This window comes from Empidonax traillii, unplaced genomic scaffold, assembly GCF_003031625.1.
Source record: "Empidonax traillii isolate 1590-97213 ecotype Southwest subspecies unplaced genomic scaffold, ASM303162v1 scaffold34:size3740991, whole genome shotgun sequence".
In the NCBI taxonomy this organism is placed as follows: Eukaryota; Metazoa; Chordata; class Aves; order Passeriformes; family Tyrannidae; genus Empidonax; species Empidonax traillii.
This window is the reverse complement of record NW_020955227.1, coordinates 1,494,759-1,513,017: the sequence shown is the minus strand read 5'-3', so window position 1 is coordinate 1,513,017 and position 18,259 is coordinate 1,494,759. Positions and strand designations below refer to the sequence as shown.

Genomic DNA, 18,259 nt, shown 5'->3' with positions numbered 1-18,259 from the left:
TAAGGGGAGTGTGTGTGTGTGTAAAACAAAGGAAAAACACAAATATACTGACTCTTATTTTTTTTTTCCACTGCTGCTCCTGTTGTGTAATTAGCGAGAGTGTCCTTCTCAGAATCTCTTCTAGGTGGCAAGATTATCGTACATATCTCACATTTATTCCATCTCTTCCTTTACACTTGTATTACCTCAGGGTTGCTGTGATCTGTACAGCTTTTTGTTGTACTGAGAGTGCTGAGGGCACCGGGAAGCCCATTGGTTACAAGCAGTGTTGTGCTCCAGCAAGTCAGCCCAAAGCCTTACACAATTCAGTTGCTGCTCTCTGTCTTAAGCACTGGATTTTTAATTTTTTTTTTTCTGTTACAGCTTAAGGGAGGGATTTTTAGGAACGAACACAGTGACAACCATAAATGAACAAAGCAAATGACTAATAAGTAGCTCAGCTGCTCTCTGAATTACTCCTTGAAGAGTCCTGTTAGAATCCAGCTGTGAACTCCAAGTAGGGAACTTGTGATGGCAGGAGCCTCTGCTAGGACCACAGTAGCTTGTTAGGGGGGAGGGTTCTGCAGTTGTAGTCTTGAATGCTGAATTCCTACAAGCAAGTTTTGCTTTCCATCCTTCTTCCATCCCAGTTCTCTGTGTGGCCAGGGGGCTCTCTGGCTGCTGTGTCTCTGTGGGAGTGTGCCTGCCATCTCTGTGTGCTGGTGATGCCTCCGACCTCTGTGACCCATGAGTTCACCTGGCAAGGGCTAAAACTCTTAAGTGCTTCAGGGCTGTGCATGGACACTTTCTGTATTTCTAGTATCTAATGCAGCAGTTGGAGTGTAACTCCAGAGAAGTATTTATTCAAAGCACAATTGACTTGAACTTTCACAGATAAAAGGAGAGCTTCTCAACTGGCTCAAAGGTCATCGGTGTGCCTTCGATGCAGTCATGTGAGCAGAGGTAAAATGACTGTCACATCTCGGTCTTGCTGCCTGTTTTACTCTCTCCACTTTAATCAGACTCCTGCATTATAAACCTGCTTGAAGTGAGATGTTGTTTTTTTTTTTTTTCCTGTTCATCTTGGTTATTTTTTTATTATATTTTTTTTTTAAGTTTTCATCTGTGCCTGTTGCTATAGGAGTTTCTGTGTTCATGTGGAGTGGGAGGTGCTGTTGGACAACCAGAGTGTTAACTGCAGAAAGGGGCCTGATCCAGGAGATCAGGAATGAAAGCTGTTTAAATTTTGGTGTTTAAATACTTATGGGTAACAAATTAACCGTTATCAGTTGTCACAGCAAGTATATATATATTTTTTTTAAGAACTGTTTAGTATTTGCATAACATGAGCAATCCTGTGACATTTGAAGGACCCAAGCATTGGATCTGCTTTGAAGGTGCATCATAATAAAGAGGCATCTTGCAGCTCTCACAAGGACATTTGATCTGACTTAGACCAGCTCTGTTAGGATGAGACAGGACATCAGACAGGCCCTGTGACATGGTGGTACCATATGGTTCAGTCTGAAAACTGGTACTAATCACTTATGTCTTTCAAAACCATTTATTTTCTCTTTATATCTCTATTGTTAGTGAACTTACAAAGCCAGAGTGGAGATCACAGCTCCCTCTCCCAAGGCCAGGGCTGAAAGAGAGAATTGTTTCAGGAGTGGCTTAGCACTTCCCCAGCCTCTCCAGCTGTTCTGACAAACTGCTGGAAAAACTGTATCTGGAAGCACCTCCTGAGAACCAGAGCACAGGGAAGAGGGTTCATCTCCTCATGGAGAGCAGTGTAGTGTAAAAAGCTGTTCCACTTCACATTGCCTTCAAACCCAACCTTCATACAGTAATTCTTAGGAGTGAGGGAGAGGAAGAAGAGCTCTTTTAAGACACTGTAATAAACTCTTCTCTGTTCTGTGAGTTGTTTGTAATCTGCATCTTCTGCCTACTTTTGCTGTACCTTTTCAGAAATCTTTGCAATACTTGATACAGTAGAAATTCCTTAGTGATTCCGTGGATTTTCATAACTAAATGGTGCTGTGCAGGAAAAAGATTTGAGCTCTGCCTTATTATCCTACCCTTGTATGAAGTCTCCTGCCACTAGTTTTCTGAAATGGAATATTTTCTTTGGAATATGTGGCTTTGCAAGCAGATGCTTTCTATTCCTCCCCTGTACTCCAGGGGGCTGGAGAGAGATAAGACAATAAAAAGGAAGGTGACAGAATGCTGTGGTTCACTGTTCTTGCTGTCCCCACACAAACATCCTCCCAATGAGGGCAGTTATGTAACTTCTGCAGTGTCTGAGGAGATTTAAGCCCTTTTGTAGCTCTTATCTGTTTATTGTGTTTCAGTTTATTCAACGAACGGTTCCAAACTTTACATGACACGGATCCCTTTACCCAAACAGGATTTTAACACAGCCAGCCAGCAAAGCATGCAACACTACCAGGCTGGGTCAAAAATTGCACTCAGACCCCAAGAGTTATCCAAATGTTTTCAGTCTATGAATTCCTTAATTATTTGTTCCAAACCGGGAGCTTTTCTGGAGCTTTAGCTTCTTGTACCTTACTTGCCTCTTGATCAAACAATCAGAAACAGGGAGAACAGTTTTAAGTCAACACTGAAAAAAATCTGAAAGGTGCGAAGCAGAAGGACATCACATTTAGAACTTGTACAGTAAGAAAAGACTTTTGAAAGGAAAAAACCTTGTAATGATTTTAGCAGTGTCCTTTCAAGCACTTCAGAAATCAGCTTGATTCATCAGAATTTCTGCTCTGTGTATCAGCAAGGATGCATTAAGTGGGTTATGAATCTTGTATCTCTTTCAGTGGGACAGCCTGCTCCTTGCAGCTGTACTCTGCTGAAGACAGTGGGATACCCAGATTTAGATCCAGGATAGATCAATCCCATCTTCTGAGGTACAGTCACAGCAGCACATGCTTATGCTTAATCTTTAATAGGCACTTTCCTTTGAGAGCCTTCCCCCTTGGAGACAGAAGTGGAAAAGGGCCAGTCTCAAATACTTCAGTGGCACTGCTTGTGCTTGAAGGCATTGCAGACACGGCAAAATAACTCATCCCCTGGCAACAGAGGCTGATTCAGTCTGGGGGCAGGATTACTTTGGCAAAAGGAGTATTTTTACCACGTAAAAGGCTCCATAAACCCAGATGTAATTTGGGTAAGGTTTGATCTTTTCTGTAGTTATTTACACAATCACAGTTTGATAATACTGAATTATCTTGCAGTTCTCAGTCTGATTGATACAGAGGAGCTGACAGAGCAGGGAGGTGGGTGCTTGCAGGTTTGTAGTGCTCCTATTCGTGTCTTTAGGCTGTCTCACTCCATTCAGGATTCTTCTAAAAGATCAACTAAACCCATGTAGATGATGTAAAAGTGACAGTTCATACAATCACTGGCTGTGCAGGTGAGTTTCAGTTAAATTTTCTTCTTTAAGGTTTGTTTAGGTATGAGATAGAAGCTTTGAAATAACATCCTTTCAGGAAAAAAATGCCAAAGCATTGGCTTGTCTTTCAAGAAGGAAAATAGAATGATTTTTTTTTCTTTTAAACATCTTTAGTGCAAATTTCTTCATGTTTTTTCACCAAGGCACTTTGATCATGTCCCTTGCAATTATTTCCCTGTTAAACACACACTCCTAATGCTTCTTGTCTATGGTGATATCCCAGCAGACATATCTTGAAGGGTGTGCAATTTAAATACAGAATTCTTGTTGCAGACACAGCACTAGAATTCCTTATTATCATACAGTTTTACTAAATGAAAGTGTAGTTAGGAGCTTGGATTCTGGCAGGATTGGTTGGAAGTAGTTCCTATGCTACCATTGTATGTTAATGTTGATATATAATCTTTTACTGTCTCAAGTTTGTCAGCCAAACATGGAAACACTATCAGGAGATCATTCTCTTACAGAATAAAGCTGGCACGAATTGGGAGTAATATTTCAGTAAGAAGTAACTCCCAAGAGTGGCAGGAAAGGTGCTGATACTGCAGGAACAGTGGATGCCACAGTGCACAAACATCTGCAACGTCCACATGTTCCCAGCTTTCTGCTTTTCAAGATTTTCTGCCTTGTTAAAAGCAGAGTGTTGTGAAAGAAGGGGGATTCTGCAGCTGTTTTTCATTTGGCCCTTAACAGATTTTTAACTCTGTGGGCCAGAAATGGAAGAGTGTTTGGAGTTCCTGATCAGAAACGTCCTTATTTGTTCCACAGCTCAGGCATAACATAACATTGTGCACAAAAAGGCTGTTTCTGAGAGCGAGGTATGAAACATAGGACTCCTGAAGGAGATGAGGCATGTGGCCTTCTGGCTGGTAGGCAGAGTCAGCATCTTTTTTTTCCTTTGCTCAGTTCCAAAGAAAGGTACAAAGCAAGTGTCCTGCTGAATGCATAGCCAGTCCCTTCTCATCTCTGCAGACAGGAGGGGACATAAAGCCAAAGCTGGCAAAACCTTAGTGAGAGGAGTTTTGTGGAAGCTTTGTGGGGGAAACAGCTTTAGGCTGAGCTGGGAGATCAATGGCAGGACCACAGCAGCAAGCTTAACAAACAGCCCACAGCAACAACAACAAAACCACCGCTAAAAACCACCTTAGTCTGCAGCGAGTCACGTTCTGTTGTTGATAAGGTCAGTGCAACAGAAGGGAGATCCTGGTGTCCTATAATGAGGGGAAGGGAACGTTCCTGTAAAGCAGATGCTGCTTGGAGTGCCTGGGATGAGCAGTGCAGTGCACTCTTACAAGGCTGGATCTGCTCTGGCTTAACTTCTTTCTCCCCTTGCCGAAGTTCAGTGGTGAAGTTTTGCTGAAGCAGCAGAAAAACCTTCAGTCAAGTTTGAAAGACGCTCCTCAGAAGACTTAACAGTAGTTGCATCACACAGTAAACATTCCCTGCTTTTCCTGGAGAACTTCCTTCCTCACCAAAGGGATTTAGATCCTGGTAAGGACTGTGCTTTCTGTATTCCTTTATAGTAAAGTTTTGTAAAAATCGTATTTGAGTCCTCTTTGAGGACAGGAAGGTGCACTTTGCCTTGACAGGAGAGGACCAGTCAGTTCTGCTTTGGCTTGAGGCTGTTTCCTTTCACTACAGTCTGGTATCTGCAGATGACTATTGTGTAACCTCTTGCTGAAAACAAATGATAGAAGCCTTCCTAGATTCCAGGGGCAGCTGTTCTCTCAATTATTGTCTGAGGAATTGGGAACTTCAGTGCATGAGGCAGAGCCCCTTTAACCAGGGGGGGTTTGCATCACATTTGCCTCTTAGAGTTTGGATTTGGGAGCAGCCTGGAGCAAGCTCCTCATGTCTAGCAGTGCCTTCTCGAGATAATGTGCCATGCGGGCGGCGTTTGTGTCGGCACAGCTGTTGAAGGCTGAAATGGCAAAGTTGATGTGCTCTTCCATGGGGTTGTAACAGACTCCATAGCCATCTGGAACCACGGGACCAAAACACATCACACAATCTGTCTTTGCTGGGACCTGTGGAGACAATGTGATTAAAACCTTCCTACCAGCCAGAGAGAAAGGAAACCACCAAATGCAAACAGCTCCGTCGACAGGAAACTCATCTCATTCCAGTGCTCTTGAAGGGCCTCTGGGCAGCCCCACCTCCCACCACACTGGTGCTGGATCCTACCATTTAGCAGCAATGTGTCTCCCTCTGCATTTCCAAAGGAATGCTTTTCCCCAGGATAAACTTGTAATAAGTCACAAGTAAGAAGGGAAGCACAGCAGATTAGATGAAGCTGTCCTGGCAGCTGGCTTTGCTGATCTCACTTGCATTTAGACACCAAACACTTCTGGTGATCCTGGCTTTGGTTAGGTTAGTTTTTACAAGGCTGTGAGGGACTGTGGCAGCTGTTAGGTCAGATCTGCACCTTTTTTGGGATTGGCAGCTGGCTTAAAAATTCCTGACCCCAAAGGAAGAGTAGTTTCTAACAGAAAGGAACGAAAGAGAAACGTGGAGAAGCATGAAAAGAAGCAGAGAAAGCACTTCTGTCCTACCTGGCTGGTTGAGAGATTGAAGTGCATTGCAACAGCATAGGCTGTGTCCATGAACAGCTCTGGCATGCTCACGAGATCCTCGATAGCCTGCAGCTTCAGGCCCAGGAGGTGCCGGTCTATGGCATTGCCCCGTATGGCCTGGAAGGGAGGAAGGGCAGGTGAAAGCCAGTCCAGCAGGTCAGTGAACAAAACTATCCATTTCTTTGGGTCACAGAAAAGAACACTTCTAAAAATCTCTCCTTTTTGCAAGTTGGAAGGAAACTAGATCTTGCCTTTAGGACTGGCAGTCAAGTCTTGATTATAAGACTATGAAATTAAAACACACCAGTGGAACCAACCTTACAGTTCCTGGCCAAGGATTCCCTCTGATTTAAGGGGTTCTCATGCAACTTTGGCATTTATGAGCAACAATGATGGTAAGAACTGAAGCTACTGTAAGGTCAGTCACAAGGGACACTTAACCCACTATGTAGAGAGAAAGGATTCTCACTCCATGGCTTTAGAGCACTGTCAGATCAGTCAGACCTCTGCAACAGCCAGATTGCTGTGTCAGCAGTGAAAGATCTGAAGGTCTTTTCTTTCCCCAGAACCCTCATTTGCTGGGTAAAACCCCAAGTCTGGCAGCACAGAGGACACTCACCATATCTGTGTATTCCCTGTGGGCCTGCGTGGCTCTCCTCAGCAGCTCTGCTTTTTCCTGGTCCTGAGAACACACAGATGGAATTTTTTTTTTTTTTTTTTCAAGAATAGAAAACCTCATTTTGGCTGTTCCTTTAGGATGGAGGGCATTTCTGCCTTGGGTGTCTGCACAAAACTAACTTTTATAATTACTAGATTTAATTTTTACATTGTTTTGCCTGGCTCTGTTAGTTCATTCCGAATGGAGTTAGAACTTAGTCTGAGTAGCCAAACAGACTTTTAGAAGGGACTTTCTGGTGGGATTAGAAACATCCATATGATGTTTCCCAAATGAATCCCACGGTTTTATGTTTGTAAATACTTACTTCAAGCTACGTTTTGGCTCAATTTCGTAACGGGTGCAGTTCCGCTTAGCTGAAACCAGCTGACACAGGCTTAGCCAAGTAAGCAGCTTTTATTTTTAGGAGCGGAGTCCTCTCACTCCGAGTTGCTCACCGATTTGTCAGGGCTGTCCATGGACTGCACAAACTTGAGGGAGTCCATGGAGGTGGAGCGGATGGTGTCGGTGCGGCCCAGGCGGAACATCCTCAGCGAGGCGCTCTCGTAGGTGGCACAGGCGTGGCCGTACATCCTGCATGTGGAGGGGACAGTCACAGCACTGAGTCTGCCCTGGGGGAAAGGCCCTGCAGAGGCCTCTCTCTGTGCCACCTTTATCGAGCTCCTGTGTTGGAGGAGGTTGAGGAATTCCCTCCTGGGGCTCTTACCTGTAGTATGCCAGCTGCAAGGCCAGCTGGATAAAAGCATCAGGGCTTATCTTCTCTGACTTGGGGAAGCCTTTCCCAAACTGATGAAAGACCATGACTTTGATATCCAGGTCTTCGACCATTCTGCAAGGAAAGGAAAAGTGTTCTTTGCCTGTTGCTTGTTCTTGTAACGTAGAGGAGTGGATTTGCTTTCACGAGGCTCAGAGGGAAGAGGCCATGTGGATCTGACCTATGCAGGGACAGAGAGCTCCACTACACACATATTTCTTTGGGCAGCACCACAGAGGTAAGATTTTTTTGGCCAGTGCTGAAAATCTTCACCAGCTCAGATGGGCTTGTGTGTGTTTATGCTCCAGTATTTCCTAGTTGGATCCAGTAAAGTCTTGCTCTTTCCCAGCAAATGGGATGAATCAGTAATTACCCCTTTCCAGCACCTTTGACTCTATTCCTGGCAGGTGGCTTTAGTGCTTTTCAGCTCAGTTCAATGCTGTTGACCCCAGAAGTCCCTGGGAACACTCCCTGGCTGCAGCAGGGAAAGCCTCATTTTAACCACTGACGTGCTCCAAAGGGGGACATGAATTACTCCCCCCGTCACTCCCCGACCTCTCCACTGCTTCATACTCACATGTTGAGGTTTTGCTTTGCATTCTCTATGTCATTCTTGATTTCTGGGGTGATGTTAAACCGCAGCTTTTTGGGCATTGGCAGAGGAACCGTTGGTGAGCTGACCTTCTCAGGTTTCTTCCTGCACAGAGAAATGGCTCTGTTTGACCAGACCTTTGACATAAGGCTCAACTTGAACACCAGAGCCTGGATAGAAATGCACAGGAGATCTTCCCTAACACCTTGTGACACTGGTTACAGTCTGAAAAATTCCTCTCAGTGCCAATAAGGTGTTTTACAAAGGGTGTGACTGAAGTGTCTTCTGTGCCTTCTGCCCAAAAGAAGAAACAAATCCCTCTCCCTGGCTAAAGTTGGTGCTATTCCCCAAGAGTGGGAGCAGTACTACCAGAGTAGCTTGGCCACTCAGTTCTCACAGATACAAGAACTGCAACACCTAATTAGCATCCCACTACCCTTTCTCCAGAACAGATTCCTGGGGTGCGAGTGGTTTAGAACCTGTTCCCAACAGTGAGGAGGAGCGGGAGAGGCAGGACTCACGTGAACTCCACGACGTGATCCAGAAGAGCCACGATGGGAGGACCTTCAGAGGGAGCGTGTTCATACACGAGACCACAGGAGCCATCTTCAGCAATGATGAACTGGGGGAGGAGCACAGCAGGAATAACATTACCACGTGCTGGCTTATCCTTTTTGATGAGCTGGAACATCTATACTTTATCCCATCGGTGAAGAGTTCCAAACAGGAACAAAACAGCTGAAAACATTATGAAGAGTTCAGCAAGTACAAGAAGAATTTTCTAAGCACCATTGCTACAATCCACGACCCAGGATATACCAACTAATGAAGGAAAAGCTCCAACAGCAGCTGCTGTTGAAGGCTCTTGACAAAACTGAATGGAGAAGAGATCAGAGGGATGCTGTGGGATGGCAGCTTATGTCTGAGAAAACAAAACAAAACGCCATTGGGCAGCTCCTGGCAGAACCAGGAAAAGTGACGAGCCTGGAGGAGATCCCAGGAACAGACCTCCCATCGTCTGGGCTGCCTCTGAACAGACAAGGAATTGTTCACTGCAGGCAGAAAATTGATTTATAAGGAACACAAAGACCTGCTGCACTGAGTAAGCGTGGGCAGAGGCAGTAAAAGCAACAAATCCCTGAGGCAGCAGAGTGCTGGTGACTGGAAGGGGAACCACAGGATCTCGCCCTGCCAGCCACCACACCTCGTCTTCCCTTATTTTTTTGCCCTCTCGACAGGAGGAAAACTCACCTGTGCAAGGGATTTCTTGGACCTTTGTAGTCTCAGGAGAAAAACACCTGCAGACCCAGACCTGCAGCACCTGTGGAGCAGCAGCACTCACCTGCAGGGTCTTGTCAAACCAGCGGTTGCCGCTGTTCCAGCGGCTGCCGCCGCCGTGCAGCATCTGCGCGGCCACGCGGCTGTTGTAGATGTCCTCGGACACCCGGGGCATGGGGGCATCGAGGCACACCGTGCAGATGCTCTTCTCAATGGCACGCACAGACTCCTTGTTGGTCTTGTCTGGGAGGGAAAGGAAACACCAGTCAGGAAGGGGAGTTGGAAACCTGGTTGAAAGGGCAGGTTTGGAGGACCCGGTGTTGGGATCCAGTGGGGGTGTACAGAGCTATTGCAGGTGTGAACGTGCTGCATTCACCCTCCTTTTCTCACATTTCTTACGTGTGCAAGGCAGCAAACTCTGGGATTTCAGGTCTAACAAACCAAGTTTCAGACCTTGCACTGATTGCTCTTTGAGGTGAAAACCTCATGTCACCTGTCCAGAACAAGCTTCCAAATTTCTGAGCAGAGCACAGGGATGAGGTTGGCAGCTCAAGGATCTGCAGTGCTTGTTAGCACTCGTGTGTTAGGGGCTTTACAGACCTTTCAGGAGGTTGTTGTAGGCTTTTGCCCAGCTGTTTCGGTGGTTGGTGGTGAGGATCCCAATAGGTTCTTTGTTTGTTTGGAGGGAGGTGTTCCATATCTTCTCCAGCTGGATGAAGAGCTGCTCAGCGGTCAGGGGAGATCCATCACTGTTGTAAACATCCAGCTCAAAGAACTGGAGGTGAGAAGAGAGGACAAGGACAGAGGGAATGAGAGAAGCTTGTTATTGTCCAGACCCAAAAAACAGGCAACAGCTACTTTGGGAAGGTAAGACCTGACCTAAGAACTCAGCTTTAGGCAGAGCTTTGAAGGATACTCAGAATTGAGAAAGCCAAGTCCAGCTTCCCTTGCAGGGCATAAATACAGTCCTGGTTTTCAGAAGCTCAGAAACCATGGTAACCAGAGCCAAAACACATGAGGAATTCCTGTTTCTGAGACCAAGCTGTGGTGGGAGTGTTTGTTATCCAATTTTCACTTGCAGTTTCCAATTCCAGGCATAATCTCTAGGCTCTGGGAGATGGGAATTTCAGGGACAAGAAACAGAGGAAGAGAGCATTTTTTTTGCCTCCCAGTCTGTTGTTCATACGTGGCAATTCCAGCTGTTGGCCTTGCTGGCCAAAGGGGATAAAAATGAGCAGGAACGACTCCCAGGTGAGGCAAACCTTGTGGGCAGAGACTTTCTGTTGTTCCCTCTGTGGATCACAACTAGCTGAAAGGGACATTTTGAAAGCTCAGGAGCTGCCATACCTGGAAGTTGTGAACCACTGTGATGTGCCTGGACTGCTTTTTGCCTTTGGCATAGTTGACAATGGAGTCCCGCTTGGGCCCGGGAATGCGGCAGGACGAGAGGATCTGGTAGTACTGGTTCATGCAGAGGGGCTTCCCACCCATGTACTCCACTGGAAGGGTCTCACTAGAGACACAGCAAGGTGAGGAGGGAGGGAGAGAGAAAACAGATCAGTGTGAGCAGGTCTGTGCTCCCCACACAGGGCACAGGCTCAGCTCTGCAGCTGCTGTCACTCCAGCAAGACCTAAAGGTGCTGGTGGGATAAAAAAGGGGCTGTCCTTCCCCGTTCCTACCAGCTTTCTTAGTAGGGGCTGCAAAAAATGTCTGTTTGCTGGACTTCCATTTGGAAAAGGGAAAAAGCACCATCCTCTCTGTGACACCAGAGAAATCTCTGCACCTACTCCCTGGCTGTAGTTCTGAGTGAGGAGTGTCTGATGTGCTGATATGACATGAGCTAGGCTGGGGTCAATCACTCACTTCAGCAGTCATAGTCCAACTACCCTTTTCACAGCTAGCCCTGAACCTTGTTTGACTGTTGGTGCTCGTAAACATATTTTTGGACCTTAAATACGGCACGTTCAGCAGAGGTTTGGTGGTGACTAAAACTAAAAGAATAAGGGAGGCACAAATTTCTCTAGAGCTCATCCTGTCTGGCTGGGAGATGAGAAACACCAGGAACCCCAAATGAGAGAAACAAATTCCTGCTGCCTGAGCTGTAGCTTGTCCTGTGAGCAAACAGAAGCACGAAGCTCCACAGGACTGGCAGTCGGGCTCGCTCCCTCCAAGCACGTTCGTGTGCCAATGAAAGCATTGAGGTAAACAAAGAACACGAAGAAAGAAAAGTAAGTTTGCTTTTTTTTTTCCAGTAGTGGTGACTGTGGCAGCGAGCAGTGCTGGGGATTACAATATCTCTTTCCAAATATGCACTGTCTTCTCTTGCCTTTCTGTTTGGAAGGGAGATTTATGGACGAGGCTCAGCCTCTCTGTGACAGGAAGGAACGTGTGAGCAGTCAGGAGGGTCAGTAACTCACTTGTCAATCATGGACTTGAAATCCAGGATCCCCTCGATCAGCTTGGCAGCAAACCTGGAAAAATATCAAATGTAACAAGCTGAGATTCAAGCACAGACCATCTGGGGCTGAGGGTTGAGCAGAGGAGGATTAGCAGAGCTGCTTTCTGCTCCTTAGAAAGCTCAGCTTTACTGCCAAGCCCCTGTTGTGCCCATCTCTGATTCATTGATACAGCCACTCTGGGCTGTGATTTGAGATTTCTGGGTAGTCCTACTACGTGGCACTTTGTTTTTTTTTTTAATGTATCTTACTGTATAACCAAGGAATGCTGGACAGCTTTCAGGAAAGCAGGATTCAGTGCAGATAACCCTCTAACAGCAGCGTTTGTTACTGATGTGTGAGGATTTTACCACATCCGAGTTCTGAATCTCAGAATTAAAACAGCACCAAGAGAAGGGGATTTCTGCCCTTTCCTGGCCAGGGGCTGCCTTGGAGTGTCAAGCCAAGACACAGAAGTTTCTCCCTCATCCAAGACTCATCACTGCTGACTAAATTCCTACCCAGTGAACATCCTGCTGCTCATGCAACTCCAAAGAACCTTCCTCTGGCACTGAGGGCTCTGAAACAAAGGCAGAGGTGCCGCATGTGGACACTGAGGTGTTGTGTTTACCAGGATCATGTGGACGCTGCCAGTGCCAGCAGGGCTGTGACAAGATTGGCCTTCTCTGACCTAGGAGCTCCCACCCATCCATGGGGGAAAGGAGGCAGGGGGTCACTGGGACAGGAGGTTGTGCTCAGGCGGTGCCAGAATTTGGCATTTGCAGGTTGTGTCCTCTAGGATGGCTCAGCCCACCCATCCCTAGGAAAGACCAAAGGACACAACTCCAAGAACTTAAGGGCTGTTAAAAAAGACATCCTGCAAAACAGTTTTCAATTAGAATTTCTCAGCCTCATTGTAAAACCTGAGGGAAACACCAGTGAGACAGCCTATGTTCCTTTTCTGAGACTGAACAGCCTGGGAGCAGAGTCTGGGCTCAAGGAGGAGACAGGGGAGAAGTTGGTTGACTCATTTTCAGACAGCAATGTTGCCAGATTAAGGAGCGGAGAACCACACTTTCTAAATTTGCCTTCTGGTCTCTGAAGCTTTAGTCTGAAGCTGCACTTCTTTGTACAACTTCTTTGTACAGCCACAAAATACCCAAACACACATTTAGATTGTAGTTTTACAGGGTAGCCCAGCTTCTTATGCAGTTTCTCAATTCCACTAGTTGGGGCACTGGCAGTTCTCCAGATCTTAGCTGCTATTTGGACAATTTAAGAAGGAATAACATGACAGAGCTTTCAAAGGTGTTTGTGTACTCTTGCACTGTCGTAAGGTTTATCCTCTGCACCTCTGCTCGGGTGTATCACGGGGGTGGGAGTGAGGATTTGTTCCTCACTGATCCTCTGGCTGGTACTTTTGATCTCCAGGGCAGTTTGGAGATAACTGTGGCAAAGGTAACTGTGTAAAGGTCAGTGCTAAAGTTTTGCAGGTGGATTCAACACACTCAATAGCAGTGGTTAAAAATTAAAGGGAGCCCACAAGGAAGAGAGGGCATGGCAAGGTCTGATTGCGAGGAAAGGCCTGGAGTGGAGAGGCTGATCACTGTGAATTTCCCAAACCATAAACCACAAGTGAAACAACACAATAGGGGACAGTTCCTGCCAGGCTCCCCCATCCCTATAAACCATCAAACTCCAGAGGCATTCCTGGATGATCTCCCTTACATGCCTGGGCTACTTTTTATGGCTCCTTTAAACACAGATACAACCTTAGTGGTTCAGATACACCCTCACAATGCCTCTAGCCAGTGATGTGACCATCTTGCAGTGAAAATCTGTGCTGGAGCAAAGACCTAAACGTAGGTGTCTAGTCCCTGTTTAATACCTGAACCACTGGACCCTTTGGTTTTCTCCCCTAATTAAATATTTAGCCTGGTGCAACCAGGAGTTTCCTTACAGCCTGGCAGCCTTGCCCTTGGAGCCCTCTTGCACAGCACAGACAGCTCAGACCTGGGGACCACATGATAATTACTTTCCCAATCAGCCTGAACACCCTCATCCTTGTCCAGCACAGAAACCTTATCCCATCTGTAACCTAAGGGAAAGGAGAAAAGGACTTTACCTGAGCTGACCTTGCCGATCCAGAAAATCCTGCTTGGGTAAAACCACACCTGGGCTGGAGTGGACCACAACTGGCAGGCGATATTCCAGGTAAGCAGTCTTCAGCCACCAGTCCGAGAGCTGGGATGGAGAAAGGCAACGTGCAGGGATGAGCTGCTGTTTGACCCGAGCCTGGCTCTCAGGTCTCAGCACCCTGCCCCACACTTTACAAACAAACTGTCAGGGGTTTCTGCTTTGCAGGTGGGAAGGGGAGAGGGCGATTTGAGCAAGGCAGGGGGTGGTTCTTAGGGCAGGGCTCGCATAGAGGGTTTCCTTCAGCTTCTTGGGGCAGCTGCGTGATGCTGACAGAGCCTTCAGCAGCCACAGGCAGGGCCAGCAGCTCCCTGTCCTGCCATAAACCTCTCTGCTCACCCAAGTCGTGCTGAGGAGCTCAGGGAGGTCAACAACAAACTGGTCATGAAGGTGATGCCATTAAAACACAGGTGCCCATCAGCCCTCCACCCTCCCTCCCCAGAGCTGGGGACAGTCCCCACCTACCCAGTTCTCTGTTTTCTTGGCTCTTCTCTCCAGGCCCTTCTGCAGCCTCTCCCCGACACCTCCCGGCTTGCGGAACTCGGCCACCAGCTCCTGCGTGTGGTTTAGCTCCTCCTGGCTCACGATGGGCTGCAGGGTCAGCAGGTACCTGTCCAGGGTCTGCTGCAGTGGTGGCACGGGCAGGTGGGGCAGTGCTTCCTGGTGGAGCTGGAATCTGCCCGGGATCTTGCCTAGAGACGTGGTCGCTTTCAGCAGGCCACAGGGCCTGGCCTGCAAAGCACAGAGCAAGTGTCGAGACAGAACCTCCCCCCGGCCAGCACCGATTCTCAGCTCCTCTGAGAAAATGCTGCTGGGATAATCTCCCACGCTGGGCACCTTCCAGCTGAGAGCCTCCACGTGTTTGACAAAGTCAAACCCTTCCATCCCATGGTAAGTGGGAAGAAAGTTGGGAAAGAAGTAATCATCTTATGTACTGTCAGAAACTTTCAGTGTTTCTTACAACAGCAGAAGGCTAAAAAGTGAAACAACCCTCATGCCAAACCAAACTACCCTTTTGGCTCTGAGGAGGCAGAATTTAGCTAAGTTTGGGGCAGGATTAAAATGCCTCTTCTCTGAATGTACAGGAAATTGTGAGTGATGCCAGCGGGCTCCTGGGGTCCAAGTGGGTCGCGTGGGAGCAAAAGGCTCAGAAAGCACCAACCATTTCCCTGGGCAGACAAATGAAACGGAGCAAACCCAAGTGCTAACCAGGAAATGAACCTGCCAGTTTTCCCCCAAAGGAATAACAACATCCTCCTTGGTGAACAGGATGAACATCCTTCAGTTTGAAGATGTTTAAATTGTATTCTAAAGGTTTTCGGTTCCCTCTGCATCTCCCTCTCCATTGTATCTACTGAATCAGACACTCCTGCAGGACTCTGGACTTTGCACTGTGAGTGTACTGAGGATGCAAAGCCAGAGAGAACAATCCCTTTGGTTTTCAAAACAATGAGAAAATAGCTGTCCCCACACCTCCTCCCAGCAATTAAGCACAGAGAAGAAAAAAGAAAGGTCTAAATCTGCACAGTGACAAAGCCCCCAGGGAAAATGCCCTGTGCTCGCTGTGCGACCTGGCAAGAGCTCAAGACCTCACAACCGAGGTTTGGAGAAGGAAGAGAAAAACAACACACGAAGGATTTACTGAGGCAGGAAAGAAGAGCAGGGCTGGGAAGAAACAAAGGGTGTTAATCATGGAAGTGTGGGCATACTGTACCTTCTCTGCTTGCTCCTGCTTCCTATCCATGGCTGGGAGGACAGAAAAGACCGTAAACCTCTCCCTCGGCCTGTCTGGGTCTCCTCTTCCACCTGACAATGTGCTGCCCGTGCAGGGCGTCACCTTATTAGCCAAGTGCCACATGACTGCTCCGATCAGAGGGCTCAGGGGCTGGCACAGCCCCGGGAAGGGACGGGAATAATCAAACCAGGGTTGCGACAGCTGCCCTGGAGGTGCCTCCCTGAGCAGCCCTGGCAGACACCGCCTGCAGTGCTGATCAATAACTGTGGGCAGAGCCTCTCTGACCGACAGCGCTGGGCTCCAGCCACAGCAGGAGTGACAGCACTGGGGATGTTGTCCCCTCAGCCTCTGCACGGATGGTGAAATTGCTGCAGGTGTTGTGAGAGGTGCCTGGACACGAGGAGAGACCCCGGTTTATGTCCTGGAAGCAGGTGGCACCCTGGGCTGGCACTGGAAGGGACAAGCTGCATGGAGCCCTTCCGTGGGGGGTGGGCAATTCAGTCCCTTTAGTCAGGCAAAGGTGGCCAGAGGGTGTCAGGTGAGGACAGTGACCCAGCCTCACTGGTGGTAGTGGAGGATTTTAGTTGGAGATGGGGGCAAATTCAGGTCGGGGCTAAAGGAAGTATCTTAACTGCCCTCACTCCCCATGCATGTGTGAGCATTACTGCAGGCTGAGACTTTGGGGAGTTCTGGCTTGTCGACCTTTAAAATAAAATACATTTTGGGGTATATCTCCACGGCAGGGTAGTGAGAGACTCACGCAGCCACAAGGACTGTCAGCCCCTCCTTTGTGTCTGTCTCATGATTAGAGGGGCTGACAAGCAGAGTCTGCAGAGCTCAGCTCAAGTACGACGGTTGCAAACAAACACTTTCAGATTTTCCCCTGGGGTAGCAAAGAAAATCCCAAACCAAACTAACTGAAGCCACTGCATGTTAAAACGTGGAATGCATTTGCATCTTCCCTCTTTTATGTCCCCTGCTTGTTCAGTCTGGAGTTAAACTCCGAAGTGTTTGGTGGGAGGAACAGCCCTCAGAGCTGAGCCGAGAAGGCATCTGGCAGCAAACAGAACAGCCCACCTGCCCCCACAAGCACCAGGAAAATGAACACCAGTGGATCAGGGTGTGCAGCCCGTGGGCTGGCATCGCTCCCCAGCCACGTCCCAGCTCGGCAGATGACCTCTGCCAGAGCCTGCAAAGCTGGTGGGGAAGGAAATCCACCTGCAGCCAGGGGCTGGGGGGCAGGAGGAATTTCACAGCAGTGTCTGATTCTCAGCACGGCCACAGCATTTGAGTGTCAGATGTCAGAGGTCTGGCTTTGTCTTTTATTTTTAAATCAGAAGCTGGAGACCCCCTGAAGCCCAGAGACAACCAGCCCTACCTGGGCCCTCAGTAACCCCGGGAGTGGATCCATCCTGTAGCTGCTGTCCTGCTGCTCTGCCCCCTCCTCCCAGGACCTGTCAGGGTTTGCAGTGAGCAGTTCCCAAGCCCAGTCCCTCCACGGCCAGTGCCCACCTTCCTGCTGGCCAGCCCCAGTGGGACACCTCAGTACAGGAAAGACAAGGAGCTACTGGATGGGGTCCAGCAGGGGCCACAAATATTATTAAGGGACTTGAGCATCTCTTTTATGAGGAAAGGCTGCGGGAGCTGGGCCCGTTTAGTCGGGAGAGAAGAAGGCTGAGAGGGGATCTCACTAAGCATGCAAAGGAATGGTGCCAGACTCTTTTCCATGACGCCCAGCAACAGGACGAGGAGCAATGGCCATAAACTAAAACACAAGGAGTTCCACACCAACATGAGGAGGAACTTCTTTCCAGAGAGCACTGGAACAGGTGCCCGGGAGGGTGTGGAGTCTCTCTCTCTGGAGACATTCCAAATCCACCTGGGCCCGTTTCGGTGTCACTTGCTCCAAGTGACCCTGCCTTGGGGATCTCCAGAGGTCCCTTCCAACTTTAACTACCCCGTGATTCCGTGATTTCCATCCCGAACAGCCCAACCGCTCCCGCTGCCGCCGGACACGGGGAGGAACCGACCGGCCCGGGGGAACCGACCCGGGCAGCGCCCCTGCCCCGCACCGGGGGGGGCTGCGGGGGCTGGGACCAACCCTCCCACGCTGCTCACACCGCGGGACACCCGCCCTAGGGCCCTGACCGGGGACCCGTCCGTGCCTGTGCCCAGGGCTGGGGCGCGGGGCCGGCCCCGGCAGCGGCACTGCCCGGAGCCACCGCCTGCCCCGGGGAAAGGCCCCGCACGGACCCGGCTGCCACCTCCCGCCCCGGCTGCCACCCACGCAGCCCCTGCCGTGCCGCCCTTACCGCAGCCCTGGCCACCAAGGCGAGCATGGCCCCGCTCCCCCGGCCCCGCCGCAAGGACACCGCGGCCGCCCCGGCACCGCCACCCGCTCCGCCGCCGCGGGGCGGGGCCGCCCCAACGCCATCTTGGAGAGGGGCGAAGCCCGCGCCGCCATCTTGGAGAAGGGCAGGGTGATGCTGCGAGACGAGAGAGCGCCGCGAACGGTGTCACGGCCCCTCTCTCATCTGCCTCCTCCCCGCGCTGGTCAGGAGGGTCCTCCCGCTCTCC

The 18,259-nt window shown here is 49.0% G+C and overlaps 1 protein-coding gene across 2 annotated transcripts; it reads right to left on the bottom strand.

Annotated features, from left to right (window-relative positions):
* Positions 1–4,586: 4,586 nt before the first annotated feature.
* CRAT (carnitine O-acetyltransferase) lies at positions 4,587–18,153 on the bottom strand. Of its 2 annotated transcripts, none has more exons than XM_027877729.1 (15): positions 17,995–18,153; positions 15,662–15,764; positions 14,413–14,679; positions 13,877–13,995; positions 11,734–11,787; positions 10,663–10,828; positions 9,916–10,090; positions 9,380–9,558; positions 8,559–8,659; positions 8,023–8,142; positions 7,398–7,520; positions 7,129–7,264; positions 6,635–6,697; positions 5,995–6,132; positions 4,587–5,469 (listed from the first exon to the last, which is right to left on the bottom strand). In XM_027877729.1, exons 1-15 carry the CDS (start codon positions 18,144–18,146, stop codon positions 5,254–5,256), a joined length of 2,112 nt encoding a protein of 703 aa, XP_027733530.1. In that variant the 5' UTR covers positions 18,147–18,153; the 3' UTR covers positions 4,587–5,253. The 2 variants fall into 2 exon arrangements, with proteins under 2 accessions (XP_027733530.1, XP_027733531.1); XM_027877730.1 differs by having other exon boundaries at positions 15,662–15,753; positions 17,995–18,012.
* Between the last annotated feature and the right edge of the window lie 106 nt (positions 18,154–18,259).

Coding starts and splice junctions, on each gene's coding strand:
- CRAT (XM_027877729.1), bottom strand. CDS start 18,146: ATGGCGGCGCGGGCTTCGCCCCTCTCCAAGATGGCGTTGGGGCGGCCC. Junction 14,680..15,661: donor AGCAGGAGCAAGCAGAGAAG/GTACAGTATGCC, acceptor TGTGCTTTGCAG/GCCAGGCCCTGTGGCCTGCT. Junction 7,521..8,022: donor GCAAAGCAAAACCTCAACAT/GTGAGTATGAAG, acceptor CTTTCCTTGCAG/AATGGTCGAAGACCTGGATA.